Genomic DNA, 17499 nt, shown 5'->3' with positions numbered 1-17499 from the left:
AGTATTTATGTCATTAGACCATTACGGAATGTAGACGAGGAACAATGTTTGTTAACGATGTCTTAGGCTAGTAACATGCATATGTTACTACTCTATATTATTACCTCTATAGTGGGGAGTAACATATGTGGAATGTCATGCAACTCTTCATTTATTAGGTTGTAGACTTATCTTGTCTTGGTATGTGTGATGTTACTCATAGTATGAGTAACTAGCAATATTACTACATGCCTCTCTTCCATTATTAATTACTTGTCACATCATCTATTTTATCTAGATAAGTGTGGTGTTATCACCTATCTTACTCCCACTATGGGTAGTCTGAGTAACTAGCAATGTTACTACATGCCTCTTTCATCATTAACTATTTGCCACATTATCTATTTTGTCTAGATAAGTGTAATGTAATCATCTATCTTACTCTTATTATGGGTAGTCTAAGCCATCTCGCGTTGCCAACTGAGGGAGGATGTATGCTCCGGCTTAGCTGCTTTGTCCATGCATGTGTACAGCGTGGAAAGATGCACGTGATGAAAGCAATCGTCTAGGCACCACCTCCACAAGCTGTCTCGTACTACACCCTGCCGGCGCCACTGGTTACGTAGGCGAAGTTGCACCGGCGCCCGCAGGCCTCGTCCCCTCCGGCCACGAGCCGCCGGGACCAGCGTCGTTGTCGTGGCCACGAGGGGGCTTTCTCTCCGGGGAGATTCCGGCAGCTTTTTCTCCAAGGCGGATAAAAAAAGGAGCTTTGATTGGCTCGAGCTTGCGCGGATCAAAATGCTACACATTATTGGACAAGGACGCCAGCATGATCACAGAGAATCGGATTGCATTTGCATGGCCACCTTTTCCTCTCCCCCGCGCTACCTAGAATCGCGCTAGAGGAGCTACGGTCGCCCATAATGATATGACCAAGGGAGCTGAGACTAACCACAGTAGAGTAACTTCAGCAGTAATATCGAGTCTAACTCAGTAAATTTGCTTATGTGGCAGTGAGTTAATGAGGAGAGAGGTAGTAGTACTAACTTAGCTAGTTACTGTAACATCACATGTCCCAATGCAATATGAGTCTATAACCTAATAAATGGAGCTACGCATGTTACCACACTTATATTACTACCCACTATGAAGGTAGTAATATAGTCTAGGAATACGTGTATGTTACTAATGTATGTTACTCTCCATTGTGGTTAGTCTGACTAGTCATGGAACAAAAGAGAAAGAAAGAGCTAGCCCTAGGCCCTAGCTTTCGCCATCGATCCATAATATCATTGGACACTCTCTAGAGTTCTCTCCGTGTTCTAGCCTTTTGGTGAAAACTAGTACTATTACCTCTTCAACTGTCCATAACCCGGAACACTTTGCATTGGTCGAGTGTGCTATACTGTCTAAACCTCTCTCGCTTTGGTCGTCGATATGCAGACATTAATGAATCGATGCTGTCAATTTCTCAAAAATATCTACATTTGCTTGCACATCGCAGGCTGCAGTCCTTCAACATAAATGCCAATATGGAAGCTCGATCAAGCTATATGATAACTGAAGATTGAGGGTCACAATCAATTCTGACTAAGACCCGCTATTAGAAGGAAGAAAGAAGCCTATGAATTTATCCGATTTGGTTATCCCCTTATAGCAACTGTTTGAAAATTCTCACTCTTGTGCTTCGAGCTCTTTCCAAAAACGATACTGACCAACATCGATCGGGTTGAATTTCTAAGTACCCCCTGTTCGCCCTTCCCTCCACCCAAACCTCATGATCCCAGAACCAACCGGTTCACTGGATCCTTACATGGTTATTACTACAACATGTGAAGGCTCAAAGCTTCTAGACCGTGGATGCAACTATTTGGAGATGGTCATACAAACTTTATTCAACCAATTGATGACGGCTTAATGGTACCCCCACTGTAAAAAAATATAAGAGTGTTTAGATCACTAAATGCTCTTATATTTATGTAAGAGGGAGTGACATTATTAATACATAAGTGCACTTTATGTAAGCCCTATTGATTGTTGCCGTATTTTTTTTACCTTTTCATATCACACTTAAAAATGTTACAACCTCCCTGTTGAAGAAAAAAAGTCGCGTGATATGAGTTGCTTTGACTCATTGTAAATGTGTTTGCAACACTTCTTATGTCATCGCGGAGATCACTATCATGACCTCGTGGTTTTTTGCCGAAAGGTTTTTCCGCGTGAAGATTCGGTGGCGATCATTGTTATTGATTTTATTCTCTATTTTCTGTTGATATCTATTGTTTTCTACAGGATGGAGTGCTCAAGTTTTTAGCATTCAATTTTTCCGCGTGATGCATGCTTCTTGTTGGCTCCTGTGGTCAGTGATGAGTTCAAACTATTTATGAGCACCCGTGCGTAGATAGGTTTATATTTGCCCATGGGTGGTCATAAAATAGTTTGAACTCAACTCGTTCAAACCTTTTTCTACCTTTAATTTGTTTTATTTTCTACTAGGGCTTGCCCAAAGTATACTTAGTGAAGAAAAATTAATATGAACAAATAACTAATTGCTGGTTTTCATGGTTTAAGCGCAACTCATTTTTGAACAACCCCTGTAAGGCGTCAATCCTAATACTTACAAACACATTGTTGGCAATGCAAGCATATTGACAGTGTTTAGTTGGCCCAAAGGAAATTACACTAAGCAAAAGTGCCATAGCATTTCAAACATTTCAAAATTCAGATCTACCCCGTTGCATTTGTACGCCCATTCATTTGAAATTTCGACTATACAATCAAACATTGTGTTGCAACTTCCCAGATGACAAGGTAGGGGCACTTGGATCGAGTCAGATATAAATCCTTCAAACCGTTGGATATTACCATGAGAATCAGGTTGCATTTGCACGGCCACCAACACCAGGTCTTTTCCAGCGGCCAGGAGGATCTGTATCGTCACTGCGTTTGCATGGACTGCAGCGGCCGGGAGGATCTTTATCTGTGCATACGCATGGCCCTGGGGATATCTTTTTCTCCCTGTAGGATAACGCCTGTTGGAGTTAATCCCGAGTCCGGCTACGTGCAGCTATCCGTGTTCAAGTAGTATACGTGTTGGCCATCTAGTCCGACTGGTTTTGTGCTCTAGCTAGTATAAATATAGGTGTACCCCTATCCTTGTAACCGTGAGTTGAGTTGATCAATAAAGTAATAAGGCTCGATACGAGCCTTTGGCAATACGCCGAATCTTTTGTGCTTGCATTGAGTATTAAGCCCAAAGGCTGTTGCGTACATAGGTGTTTAGGCGTGGAGCAAAATCAATCAGCTCGGACGGCTAGCTTTGCACTGCGGTACATCAGCTAGTTGAAGCTTTCTGTGGTGCGGTGCATCTCGACGTAAAGAGACTTCGTCGCGATTGCATCGGCAGAAGCAGTTCAGTAGGTAGCGTTGGTTCGTCATCATCGTTTGTCGTCGGTCATATCACCGTCGCCGGAAGTACTCGGCGTCGGGACTGGGCCAACAATTGGTATCTAGAGCAAGGTTGATCTTCTAGTAACGGAGGATTATGTCGGACGACGAGAAGAACAAGTAGCTGGCGGAGTACTCCGGTGCGGCTAAAGTAATTGCTGCTTCGGCGAGTTCGCCGTATCCACGGTTTGATCGCGAGAACTTCGGGGTCTAGAAGGCCCTCATGGAGTGTGGTCTCCGCGCCAACGAGCTATGGGACGCGGTGGATCCCGGAGGCGACGCGTTCAAGAAGGAGGGAGCCGAGCACCGGAAGGATCGGCAGGCGGCATCGGCGATTTACTCGGTGATGCTGATGGATGTCCTTCAGCACCTAATCGCCAAAGCAACGGCGAAGGAGGTGTGGTATACGCTGAAGCTCATGTTCGAGGGACACACCCGTGTCAAGCAAGCTAATCTCCAAACTCTCCTAAGAAACTACGAGACTTTGGTCATGGGCGACGATGAGTCCATGGATGTGTTCGCTCCACGGGTGGCTACTCTCGTCAATCGGATCCGCGCGCTTGGAGAAAACCTCACGGAGGCCTCGGTTGTCCGTCGGTTCTTGCGTGCGGCCCCTCCCCGGTACCTGCAAATTGTCACGGTGATCGAGCAGTGCGTCGATCTCGAGACTCTCTCCATCGACGATCTTGTCGGACGGTATAAGGCTCACGATGAGCGGATGCGATACAGTCTTGGGGACGGGAGGAACGACGAGCTTGTGATGCTCACAAGGGCGCAATGGGTCGCTTTGTCAAAGGAAAAGTAAGGCGGATCCAGGAGCAGCAGCAAGAAGAAGGAGAAGTAGCGTTCGGCGAGAAAGAACTTCGCTGACTCGGACAACGACTCAGGCGATGAGGCTGCACCACCACCGAGGAGAAAGTTTGACATCAGGAAAGTAAGGTGTTATAACTGCGGCCTCCTCGGTCACTTCAAGGCTAACTGCGAGGAAGCACCGAAGCAGAAGGCGCTCATGGCCCAGCAAGGTGATGAAAGTGACATGATATTGATGTGCAAACTGGTGGACAAGGTGGATCCGGTTCTTCAAGCGTCGGCTAAAGAAATTGTCGTGCTCCGTGAAGAAAAAGTTCACTATTAAGATCATGGTTCGGAAACTCATGTCGACGCTTCCGAAGCTTACGTCGATGTTACGGGCATAAGTGCTAACTTTGCTGGAGCGGACGCAGCGATTGCCGCATGTGGTCGGCCATGGAGAAGCAGTCTTGCTGCAGACATCGATGGTAATCCGAGAACTTACGTCGATGCTACTGACATAAGTGCTACTGCAACGGTCACATCCACGACGCTTGGAGGATATTCAGCCAGGGCACCATCAGAAGAAGCAGCAGGCAACACAGCACAAGAAGGAACCGAGCTCGAAGGCAAAAGCAACGCCAACGCTCGGTCTGATGCTTTGCTGAGTAGGCCGAAAGTACAGGCCACAGGCATCTGTGTAGATGGCCCAGAAACCAAAGATGGGCGTGACCCAAGTGCTACTTCGTGTGCACCAGAAAGCAACAACAGCATACTCGGTACATGCGTTAGTGGTATGCCACTATGTCCTAGTGGACCAGGAGCTGGTGGATCACGTGGTGGTCTATCCCAACCAAGGCAAAGGTGGAGGCCAGAACGGCCAGAATATGGAGACAAAGATGCAGCGGCAATTCTATGTGCACGGGGTGCACTGGCTTCACGCGGTGGCCATGCTAGCAACCCAAGGGGTGCTACACGTGGAGCTTGGGCTGGGATTTTTACAATGCCAAAAGAAATGTGCATAGTAGAAAATGAGACGTCTCCTCGGACAGCAATGGAAGAGAAGGCACCAACACCCACATCCATATTGCCACAACCGGTGTTACACCCATATTTGGAGAAAATTCTTCGGACGCTTGACCCGGTGATGGAGGAAAAGAGTGGGCGACGGTGTCTAACAAGTGCCAAGGAACCGGTGGAAATTAAGGACGCAAATACGAAGGAGTGTTGGCGTCAGGCTATGGAAGCGGGGTTGAGGTTGATCCACGATAACAATGCATGGGAGCTCGTGGATCCTCCACCCTACGACAATGAAAATGCCATGGATCTGAAGTGGGTATTCAAGATCAAGAAGGATGTCGAAGAAAATTGTGTGAAGCACGAAGCGAGGCTAGTAGCCAAAGAGTATGTGCAAGAGGAAAGTGTGGACTTCAAAGAAGTGTTCATTCCCATTGCAAAGATGGAGTCGGTGAGATTACTCATCGCTCTCGCGGCTCAGGAATCATGGAAAGTACATCACATGGATGTAAAATCCGTGATTTTGAATGGCGAGATAGAAGCAGATGTGTATGTTAATCAACCACCGGGTTTCATCAAAGAGGGAGAGGAGCACAAGGTACTGAAGTTAGACAAAATCTTGTATGGGCTATGGCAAGGACCTCGAGAGTGGAACGTCAAACTTGATCAGACATTGCTTTCTCTTGGATTTGAGAAAGCCCCACTATGCAATGTACAAAAGAGGTGAAGGAAGAGATCGCCTACTAGTTGGCATCTACGTCGACGACCTGTTGATAACTGGAGCAGATGAAGAGGTGATTGCAAAGTTCAAGCTACAGATGAAAGAACTTTTCAAGATGGATGATCTAGGTCTTTTGAGCTACTACCCCGGGATAGAAGTACATCAAAAGATGGAGAGGATCACACTATGTCGGGAGGCATACACAAGAAAGGTACTTGAAACCCGTGGCATGAAAGATTGCAATCCAGTTGACGCTTCAACGAAACCTCGTCTTGAGCTGAACAAGAAGAGTAAAGCACCCGCAGTTAATGCAATAGAGTATATTGCAGCTGCCACTGCGGCGTGTGAAGGTGTGTGGCTAGGGCGGCTACACGATGATCTCATGGATCGAGATCTGGAACAAGTGGTGCTTAATGTTAATAGCAAGTCTGAAAGTTTTCTACGCGAAGATCCAGTGCGGCATGATAGAAGCAAGCACACTAATACGGTGCATTACTACAGATGAAGGTCAACTACGTTTGCACCGATGATCAGATGGTAGACATGCTAACCAAGGCTTTGGATCGAGAGAAGTTTTTGGAGATGGGAAGAAGGATTGGCGTCGGAACTGTGACATGATGACGTCGTGATTAGGGGATGAATGTTGGAGTTAATCCCGAGTCCGGCTACGTGCAGCTATCCGTGTTCAAGTAGTATACATGTTGGCCATCTAGTCCGACTGGTTTTGTGCTCTAGCTAGTATAAATATAGGTGTACCCCTATCCTTGTAACCGTGAGTTGAGTTGATCAATAAAGTAATAAGGCTCGATACGAGCCTTTGGCAATACGCCGAATCTTTTGTGCTTGCATTGAGTATTAAACCCAAAGGCTGTTGCGTACATAGGTGTTTAGGCGTGGAGCAAAATCAATCAGCTCGGACGGCTAGCTTTGCACTGCGGTACATCAGCTAGTTGAAGCTTTCTGTGGTGCGGTGCATCTCGACGTAAAGAGACTTCGTCGCGATTGCATCGGCAGGAGCAGTTCAGTAGGTAGCGTTGGTTCGTCATCGTCGTTTGTCGTCGGTCATATCACCGTCGCCGGAAGTACTCGGCGTCGGGACTGGGCCAACAACGCCGGCCACTTTGCATGCAACTTGCAGTACTGGTCTTTCAACGGAAATACTCCTGTGTGTGGAGGCAGAACTTCCAGAATGAAGCGATGTGCAGACGTTTCCATGTCATTGCCAATTTGCCATCATGATTCTCATGTCCCTCTCCCCCACGCCCAGTGATGGCGTAGCGCGAATTTCACATATTGTAATGCTAGCTCTAAATGTGTCTGTCCTAGATTATTTTTCTGTGGTTCATGGATTGCTGCTAAAGTTTTTGGACCATGACAGCCACATCTTGCTGCACTTAGATTTAGAAGAAACAAAATATAGAGTATCAAAGTGCAAACTTATACTGTGTATATTTTAGTAGCTGTCTGGCCTAAAAATAATTTCCATAAAAGTGATTTTTTTGGTCAAGCTAAAGAGGCTGGGGACGAGAATAAAAACAACTATCTGGTTGTGAGGATCAACGACGGAAAGTTGTGTAACGAATAAATGGAAAGGATCAATTATCGTTTCGGAAAAAATCTTAACAGTTCAAAAGATAAGTTGCTATCATATCAAGGGCGAATTATTTTAATCAGCATGGCACTCACACCCTTGCTGATGTTAATGTTATCATTCTTCGAAGAGCCTATAAAGGCGTGGAAAAGAATAGACTATTACAAATTCAATTTTTTTTGCTAAAGTGATGAAGAAAATCTGAATTGGCTAGCTAAGTGGAGTATTATATGTAGGCCGAAGAAAGGTCAAGGTGGACCGGGGACTGAGAACCTAGACATCAAGAACAAATGCCAGTGGGGAAAATGGTTGTTCAAACTAGTAAATGGGAATATGGTGTCACTTTTCTTATGATATGACATGAAGATAATGGCCCTACATTTTACCAAAACTAATTTCCGCTTGAAAATTATGTGTTCCTTGTTATTGATTTACTTACCGTCTATTGATATCCAACATTGCTCTCTGATGGGGTACTCAAATTTTGAGCATCCAGTTTTTCCGTGTGATTTGTGCTTCATGTGGCTCCAATAGCCAACGACGAGATTCTTAGCCACTCCCGAGATTGTTCTAAAGAACCACTCAAAGGATAAAGTAGAGAGGAGTATTAAATAAGAGAGACCAGTTATTTCGATCATTTAATTAGTCATTTCTTGTGTGACATGTTTTTGCTAAAAGATATGGTATTTATACATTGAACATGCTGTTATTGGCTTATTACATGTAGAGTTATTGAGACGACAACCTTTTCTTATCCTCTCCACATCATCTAAAGATTAGTTTTTTGTTTGATCCACATGTTTCATGAAATCCTCCATTTCTGTAACATATATTTGAGCCAAGGCGTCAATCTCGCTGTTTAGAAACACTTTGCTGTCAGTGAAAGGATAATGACTATATGTTTTGGTTGGCCTGAAGGAACAGTAAATAGTAAAAAAACTACCACAATTCAAATTAGGGTTCCAGAATAACTACCACTTTATTATTTTGTTCAACAGATAACTACCACTTTGGTTCTTTTTTTTTGGAGAAAGCACTGGTTACTGCTTTGGCCGGAACTGATCCTAGTTATGACATGCCGGGCCCGCCCATTAGGTCCATGCTGCACCACTGCCACATGGACCCAATGGGCGGACGCGAAATGTCATAATAGAGAAAAACAATTTCGGCCAAAAGCGGTAACTAGTGTTTTCTAAAAGAAAAAAATACTCAAAGTAGTGGGTAGCTGTTATCTGTCACACAAAAAGCGGTAGTTTTTAGAACCCGAACCCGAATTCTGGTAGTTTTTTGCTATTTACCCTCTGAACGAAATTAAACAATGTGAAAATCATGTAGCATTTCAGGCATTCCAAAAGTCAAATCCATTGTTTGAAGTCTTGCCGGTCGAAAAGAACATTGTGTGACAGGTTTTCAAATTTAAATCAACTTTCTGAGATGACAAAGAAAGGGCACTTGCTAGGATCGAGTGGATCTAAATCCTTCACGACGTTGGACAAGGAGATGTTACAATGAGAATCAGATTGTATTTGCGCGGCCTCCAACGGCCATGATCTTTTCCTGCGTTTGCATGGCCTCCAGCGGCCATGCAGCCGGAGGATATCTTTTTCTCCCGGGAAGATAACCGGCGCCACTTTGCTTGCAACTTGCACAGCTCTTTCAACGGAAATTCTCTGGTATGTGGAGACAGAACTCCGACAAGGTGACAAAGATAACGCTCGGGCACGTGCAAGCTGCAGGCGCTTAAGGCTGGTTGTAACGAGGAGTATCATATACTAGTATCATGCATATGATACTATATCCGTAATGCATATTATCATATGTTGGTATCATTACATTTATTATCATGCATGACATAAAATAGCACATCATTTAATATGATACTAGTATCATGCATATAATACTACATCTGTAATGCATATTATCATATGTTGGTATCATTACATTTATTATCATGCATGACATAAAATAGCACATCATTTAATATGATACGGTATCATGATATGATACTAGTATCATGCATATAATACTACATCCGTAATGCATATTATCATATGTTGGTATCATTACATTTATTATCATGCATGACATAAAATAGCACATCATTTAATATGATACGGTATCATGATATGATACTAGTATCATGCATATAATACTACATCCGTAATGCATATTATCATATGTTGGTATCATTACATTTATTATCATGCATGACATAAAATAGCACATCATTTAATATGATACGGTATCATGATATGATACTCAAGACTTTCTTTTTTCATTTAATTCTATGTCACCTCATCAAAATTGATTAGTTGACGTGCATGATACTGCTTATGATACTCCCATTACGACCAGCCTAACGGCGGACATCGGAATGAGGCGATGTTCACATGCTTCCGATCCTCCTTCTCTTGTTCCACTTCTCGCACTTCACGGCGACGGTGTGTGACGCGAATTTCACTTATTATTGCAACTAACAATGAGGAGTATCATATGTTAATATGATGTAAGTATATGACACTAGTGTAGAATATTACCTCTACAATGCATAGTATCATAAAGTGACCTTATTTATTGGCATGCATTGCATACTATTACATCATTTAATATGATACATATCATATATCATGATACTCAATCATCTCTTTTCTCATTTAATACCGTGTCACCTCAGCAAAAAAGGTCTAGTTGGCATGCATGCATGTTAGAGTACTATCTATTATACTACCATTGTGACCAGCATAAATGTCCTCTCAAATTATTTGTTATAACCTAACTAATGGGCTGCCGTCACACTTTTTTGGACAATGACAGTCACATCTCAGTATAGATTTAAAATTTTATTTTTATGAAGCATTAACATGGAACTCATTTTGTGATTATTAGAACAGTTGTCTGGCCTAATACTTAATTTTCATAAAAGAGAAATTTTCTGTTTGGTCAAACTGAACAAGTTGATGAGTAATATGTACAACTATATGTTGCGAGGTTGAATCTGTACCTTTTCAGTAGCTTGGCATCCCTATTTAGCTCATAAAAAACTTGGAATTACCGGAGATTTCGCTTCATTGGATCCCAGTAAAATTTTCTACCACGCAAAGTAGGTTTATGTTACAGTTATAGATTACCTGATCAATAATGTTAGACCTACAAAGATTCTACAAACATTTAGTTAACTTTCTAAACTATAATTCCCCCTTCGAATTTAACTGGGGTGGGCCCCTTCTTCCCACTATTACCAATCATAATCCTATACATCGGCGTGCCTGTAAAAAACTTAAGTAACCTTTTGTAAATGTAGCATTACTCTTACTGGGTTACCATGACATGCAGCCCGCAGGGGAAGTAGAGTCGATGTGGCGTGTTGGGCATTGGGACTGTTGTAGCTGTACATCCTTCTCCTCTGTAACTGGGTCAACATGATATTGTCTTTAACAAAGTGAGAATTTGGAGAATTTACAGTTTATCTACAGGGCTGCTCATAGGAGCCGTACATGGTTCTTACAGTATGTGAAGGCTTGGGAGCTTCTAGACTCTGGTTGCAACTATTTGAAGGTGGCCGGACCGGCTTTATTCACCAATTTAAATGGTGGTTTAACAAAAGGATTAGTAATGCATAAGTGCTTTATGTAAGCTCTATGGTTGTTTATGTGTCCTTTTTTCTACCTTTTTATAATGCATTTAAAAATGTTGCAATAAAATGGTTGTGTGAATCAGTCAATGCAAAGGTTGGGGGTACAATCTCCTTTCCAAAAAAAAAAAATATCGCATGAGATGAGTTGCTATGACTCAAATGCAAATTCCTTGTGTTTGCAACACTTCATCGTGAAGATTGTCAAAAAGGAGGCAAAAATTGCCTAATTGATTAATTAAGAAGCGATTTCTAGTTAATTAAGAACCATGTGAAAACCGATACAGGCAGACCACCTGCGCACTACTCACAAAGCTTGAAACCCCATGACCGCACAGTCGATCCAACAAACACACACATTTACATCACAAAGGAGGTATCATGAAGATCACCATCATGACCTCGTGGTTCTTTGCCGAAAGGGTTTTCCACATGAAAGATTCGGCAGCGATTGTCGTTATTGATTTTACTCTTTACCATTATTTTTGTTGATATGTAGCATTTTCTCATCAATGGACTACTCAATCTTTTAGATTCAGTTTTGCTATGTGATTCATGCCTCTCGTTAGCTCCTATGGTCAAGGACGTGATTTTTGCCACGCTCCGTCTGGATTAGGTTTAGGTTTAGCACATGTGCTCATTAGGCAAATTTTAGCATGCTCATAAGCAGATTGAACTCAGTTCAAAACTTTATTTAAATTTTACTGGCGTTTTCTCAAACTGTACTTAATAAACGTGAATGAATATGAACAAACAACTAATCGCTGGTCCTTAAAAAAACAAACTAATCGCTGGTTCTCACGGTTAGAGCTCAACCCGTTTTTGAACATCCCTTGCAGGGTGTCAATGTTAATACTCAGAAACACATCGTTAGCAATTCCGGATATTGGCCGATTCAGTTCGTTCAAAGGAAATTAGATTAAGAAAAGGTTCCATAGCATTTAAAGCATTTCAGAGGGCAAATCTACCAGGCTACAATTATGTTGCGTCATTTAAAATTTCGACGATACAATCAGACATTGTAGTTACTAAAGAATTAAAATTTAATTCTAAACTTTCCCAGGAAAGGGCACTTGGACCGAGCCAGATCTAAATCCTCTATACTGTTGGACAGGGAGATGTTGCTAGGAGAATCAGGTTGCATTTGCACGGCCTCCAAAACATCAGGATCTTTTCCATGGCCTCCGGCGGCCGGGAGGATCTTCTTTCTGTCTGCAATTGCATGGACGCCGGCGACTGGGAGATCTTTATCTCTGCATATGCTTGGCCTCCAACTACCCTGAGGAGGATATCTTTTTCTCACCGTAAGATAACCGAGGCCACTTTCCTTGCAACTTGCGCTGTTCTTTCTAAGGAAATGCTATGTGTGTGGAGACTGAACTTCAGAAAAAGATAACGCCACTTTGCTTGCAACTTGATCTGCTCTTTCAACTGAACGGGCACCCGAGTTGCTCTGCAAGCTATGTCCCATAATATAAAACGTTATTACATCTAATATAAATGTATATTATACTATTCTGGTGTGTGGAGACAGAACCGGAACAAAGGTAACGACCGGGCGCGTGCGGGCCGTTGTCCTCAACGGTACATCGAGAATGGAGTGCACGTTTCCATGCATGTTGTCATTACCGTCATCCATGCATGCGTTGTTAGACTTGAGTCTTTACCTTCTCGCTAACTTGGCATCCCCTTCACCACAGTAAACTGTTGGCACATGGGTAGACTACACTAGACCAAATTTAAATTTTCTATACCATGAAACTAGGAACATGATGTTATTGTAGATCATTGGTTACCTCCCTCTGCCACTGTTTACCGTTGTTGGCGCAGGCCTCTGCCACGGTGGTGGCAGGCCCGGCTACCGAAGGTGTCGGGGGTTCCGCTCGAGGAGGCGCTAGGAGTCGATCCCGCCGTCTGAGACGGCGGCGATCAGCCTAGCGCGAGAAGGCCCGAGTGGCAGCCCGGGACAGGCTCGCCGTCGTGCCTCGTTAGGAGGTGGCGGCAGCTTGGATGGTGGCCAAGGCGGCGGCGTCCATGCTCGGCTGCGAGCGGCTGATGGCTCTAGCGATGGAGTGGTAGGCTGGCAGCATCCTAGGCGCAGATCTGGGGTTGCACGGCCCAGATCTGGTGCGTGGCAATTGTCTTGGACACTTGGCTACCGGTTCTCAGGAGGAGGTCGGGACGTGATGCTATGACTTTGGGCATGGTGAGCTCCAGGCGAAAGCCTTGCATCGGCCTCGGGGGATGCCGATGATGGCGGCGGTCACAGGCGTCATTCACCTTTTGGAGGCGTCGTTGCGGAGCCCCTTCATCTCTCGTGTTATTTGGGTCTCAAGCTGTTAGGATGAAAAACTAACTTATGTCCATGGCCGGGGTGGGCGGCAATGGTTTGCGGCTGCCACCAAGGTCGATGATGAAAATGTATTACAACAGCAGCCACCAAGGTCTGACAAAATACTAGGAATTCAAGACAACGCCCCAATTCTAGCTCTTCTTCTTAATGAAAAGATAGAGCGTTCGTGTCTTTCTACTTATATAGATGTCCTTACATGGGATGCGACTCTTGTGTCCCAACAAGACTCCAAACCCTTATCCAATTGGATTATATACACATACTTATAAGATTCTCACACCCGTGTCCCAGTAAGAATCTAAACCCTTATCTACTCAGATCTACTCCAAGTGGGTTCTGACCCATTAAGGCCTTTTTTGGTTCATAGGATAGGATTATCATAGGAATAGGAATTTTGTAGGAAATGAGATGGTATGTATCTCAAATCCTATGAGTAGGAATAGGAAACAAGATGTCATTTGGTTGACACCAAAGGAATTTTTCCATTGAGTCTAGGCTCATTTTTATTTTCCTATGAAATGTGGAGGATAGGAACCAATCCTACGTAGGAATAGGAATCTATTTCTATGAACCAAGGGGCTTTAAAGGAAAAAATCCTATCCTCTAAAATTCCTATGAAATTCCTCCAAACCAAAGGAGGCCAAGTTGTTGGGGAACGTAGTAGAAATTCAAAATTTTCTACGCATCACCAAGATCAATCTATGGAGTAATCTAGCAACGAGGGGAAGGAGAGTGCATCTACATACCCTTGTAGATCGCTAAGTGGAAGCGTTCATGTGAACGGGGTTGATGGAGTCGTACTCGTCGTGATTCAAATCACCGATGATCCTAGTGCCGAATGGACGGCACCTCCGTGTTCAACACACGTACAGCCCGGTGACGTCTCCTACGCCTTGATCCAGCAAGGGGAGAAGGAGAGGTTGGGAAGACTCCATCCAGCAGCAGCACAACGGCGTGGTGGTGGTGGAGGAGCGTGGGACTCCAGCAGGGCTTCGCCAAGCACTACGAGAGACGAGGAGGAAGAGGGGTAGGGCTGCGCCAACAGGGAGATTGAATCGCGTGTCTTGGGCAGCCCAAACCTCAAGTATATATAGGGGGAGGGGAGGGGCTGCGCCCCCACCTAGGGTTACCTCCCTAGGGGTGGCGGCAGCCCCCAGATCCCATCTGGGTGGCGGCCACAAGGGGGAGGCGCACCTGGGGTGGGCCTTAGGGCCCATCTGCCCTAGGGTTTGCCCCCTTCCCCTCTTGGAGGCGCCTTGGGCCTTGGTGGGAGGCGCCCCAGCCCACCTAGGGGCTGGTCCCTTCCCACTATTGGCCCATGTAGGCCTCCGGGGCTGGTGGCCCCACCTTGTGGACCCCCGGACCCCTCCGGTGGTCCCGGTACACTACCGGTGATGCCCGGAACACTTCCGGTGGCCAAAACCATACTTCCTATATATCAATCTTTACCTCCGGACCATTCCGGAACTCCTCGTGATGTCCGGGATCTCATCCGGGACTCCGAACAACATTCGGTAACCGCGTACATACTTTCCCTATAACCCTAGCGTCATCGAACCTTAAGTGTGTAGACCCTATGGGTTCGGAAGTCATGCAGACATGGCCGAGAAAACTCTCCGGTCAATAACCAACAGCGGGATCTAGATACCCATGTTGGCTCCGACATGATCCACGATGATCTCATCGGATGAACCACAATGTCAAGGACTTAATCAATCCCGTATACAATTCCCTTTGTCTAGCGGTACGATACTTGCCCGAGATTCGATCGTCGGTATCCCGATACCTTGTTCAATCTCGTTACCGGCAAGTCTCTTTACTCGTTCCGTAACACATCATCCCGTGATCAACTCCTTGATCACATTGTGCACATTATGATGATGTCCTACCGAGTGGTCCCAGAGATATCTCTCCGTTTACACGGAGTGACAAATCCCAGTCTCGATTCGTGCCAACCCAACAGACACTTTCGTAGATACCTGTAGTGTACCTTTATAGCCACCCAGTTACGTTGTGACGTTTGGCACACCCAAAGCACTCCTACGGTATCCGAGAGTTGCACAATCTCATGGTCTAAGGAAATGATACTTGACATTAGAAAAGCTTTAGCATACGAACTACATGATCTTGTGCTAGGCTTAGGATTGGGTCTTGTCCATCACATCATTCTCCTAATGATGTGATCCCGTTATCAACGACATCCAATGTCCATGGTCAGGAAACCGTAACCATCTATTGATCAACGAGCTAGTCAACTAGAGGCTTACTAGGGACATGGTGTTGTCTATGTATCCACACATGTATCTGAGTTTCATATCAATACAATTCTAGCATGGATAATAAACGATTATCATGAACAAGGAAATATAATAATAACCAATTTATTATTGCCTCTAGGGCATATTTCCAACAGTCTCCCACTTGCACTAGAGTCAATAATCCAGTTCACATCGATATGTGATTAACACTCAAGGTCACATCCCCATGTGACTAACACCCAAAGAGTTCTGGGTTTGATCATGTTATGCTTGTGAGAGAGGTTTCAGTCAACGGGTCTGCAACATTCAGATCCGTATGTACTTCGCAAATTTCTATGTCATCTTGTAGATGCAACTACTACGCTACATTTGGAGCCATTTCAAATAACTGTTCTACTTGGAGCTATTCTAAATTGTTGCTCCATTATACGTATCTGGTATCTCTACTCAGAGCTATCCGGATAGGTGTTAAGCTTGCATCGACGTAACTCTTTACGTCGAACTCTTTATCACCTCCATAACCGAGAAACATATCCTTATTCCTCTAAGGATAATTTTGACCGCTATCTGGTGATCTACTCCTAGATCACCTTTGTACCCTCTTGCCAGACATGTGGCAAGGCACACATCAGGTGCGGTACTCAGCATGGCATACCGTATAGAGCCTATGACAAAAGCATAGGGGACGACCTTCGTCCTTCCTCTTTCTTCTGCCGTGGTCGTGCTTTAAGTCTTAACTTCATACCTTACAACTCAGGCAAGAACTCCTTCTTTGACTGATCCATCTTGAACACCTTCAAGATCATGTCAAGGTATGTGCTCATTTGAAAGTACCATTAAGCGTTTTGATCTATCCTTATGGATCTTGATGCTCAATGTTCAAGTAGCTTAATCCAGGCTTTCCATTGAAAAACACTTTCCAAATAACCCTATATGCTTTCCAGAAATTCTACGTCATTTCTGATCAACAATATGTCAACAACATATATTCATCAGAAATTCTATAGTGCTCCCACTCACTTCTTTGGAAATACAAGTTTCTCATAAACTTTGCATACACCCAAAATCTTTGATCATCTCATCAAAGCATACATTCCAACTCCGAGATGCTTACTCCAGTCCTTAGAAGGATTGCTGGAGCTTTGCATACTTGTTAGCATCTTTCAGGATTGACAAAACCTTCTATTGTATCACATACAACTTTTCTTATGAAAACTTGGTAAGAAAACTTGTTTTGACATCCATCTGTAAGATTTCATAATCGAAAAATATAGCTAATGCTAACATGATTCCGACGGACTTAAGCATCGCTACGGGTGAGAAATTCTCATCGTAGTCAACTCCTTGAACTTGTCGGAAAAAACATCTTAATGACAAGTCGAGCTTTCTTAATGGTGATACTTACCATCATTGTCCGTCTTCCCTTTAAAAATCCATATGTACCTAACAGCCTTACGACCATCAAGTAGTTCTTCCAAAGTCTACACTTTGTTTTCATATATGGATCCTCTCTCGGATTATATGGCCTCGAGCCATTTTGGAATCCAGGCCCACCATCGCTTCTCCATAGCTCGTAGGTTCATTGTTGTCTAGCAACATGACTTCCAAGATAGGATTACGTACCACTCTGAAGTAGTACGCATCCTTGTCATCCCACGAGGTTTGGTAGTGACTTGATCTGAAGTTTCATGATCACTATCATAAGCTTCCACT

At 44.1% G+C, this 17499-nt stretch overlaps 1 protein-coding gene across 1 annotated transcript; it reads left to right on the top strand.

Moving 5' to 3' along the window:
* Window positions 1–3649: 3649 nt before the first annotated feature.
* On the top strand, window positions 3650–4231 carry LOC147958134 (uncharacterized). Its single transcript, XM_087531972.1, has one exon. The coding sequence runs from the start codon at window positions 3650–3652 to the stop codon at window positions 4229–4231; it is 582 nt and encodes a 193-aa protein (XP_087388098.1).
* The last annotated feature ends 13268 nt before the right edge of the window (window positions 4232–17499 follow it).

Source organism: Triticum urartu, chromosome 7A (genome assembly GCF_056163025.1).
Source record: "Triticum urartu cultivar PI428250 chromosome 7A, HENAU_Tu73, whole genome shotgun sequence".
Taxonomy (NCBI): domain Eukaryota; kingdom Viridiplantae; phylum Streptophyta; class Magnoliopsida; order Poales; family Poaceae; genus Triticum; species Triticum urartu.
This window is presented reverse-complemented; position numbering and strand designations above follow the sequence as displayed.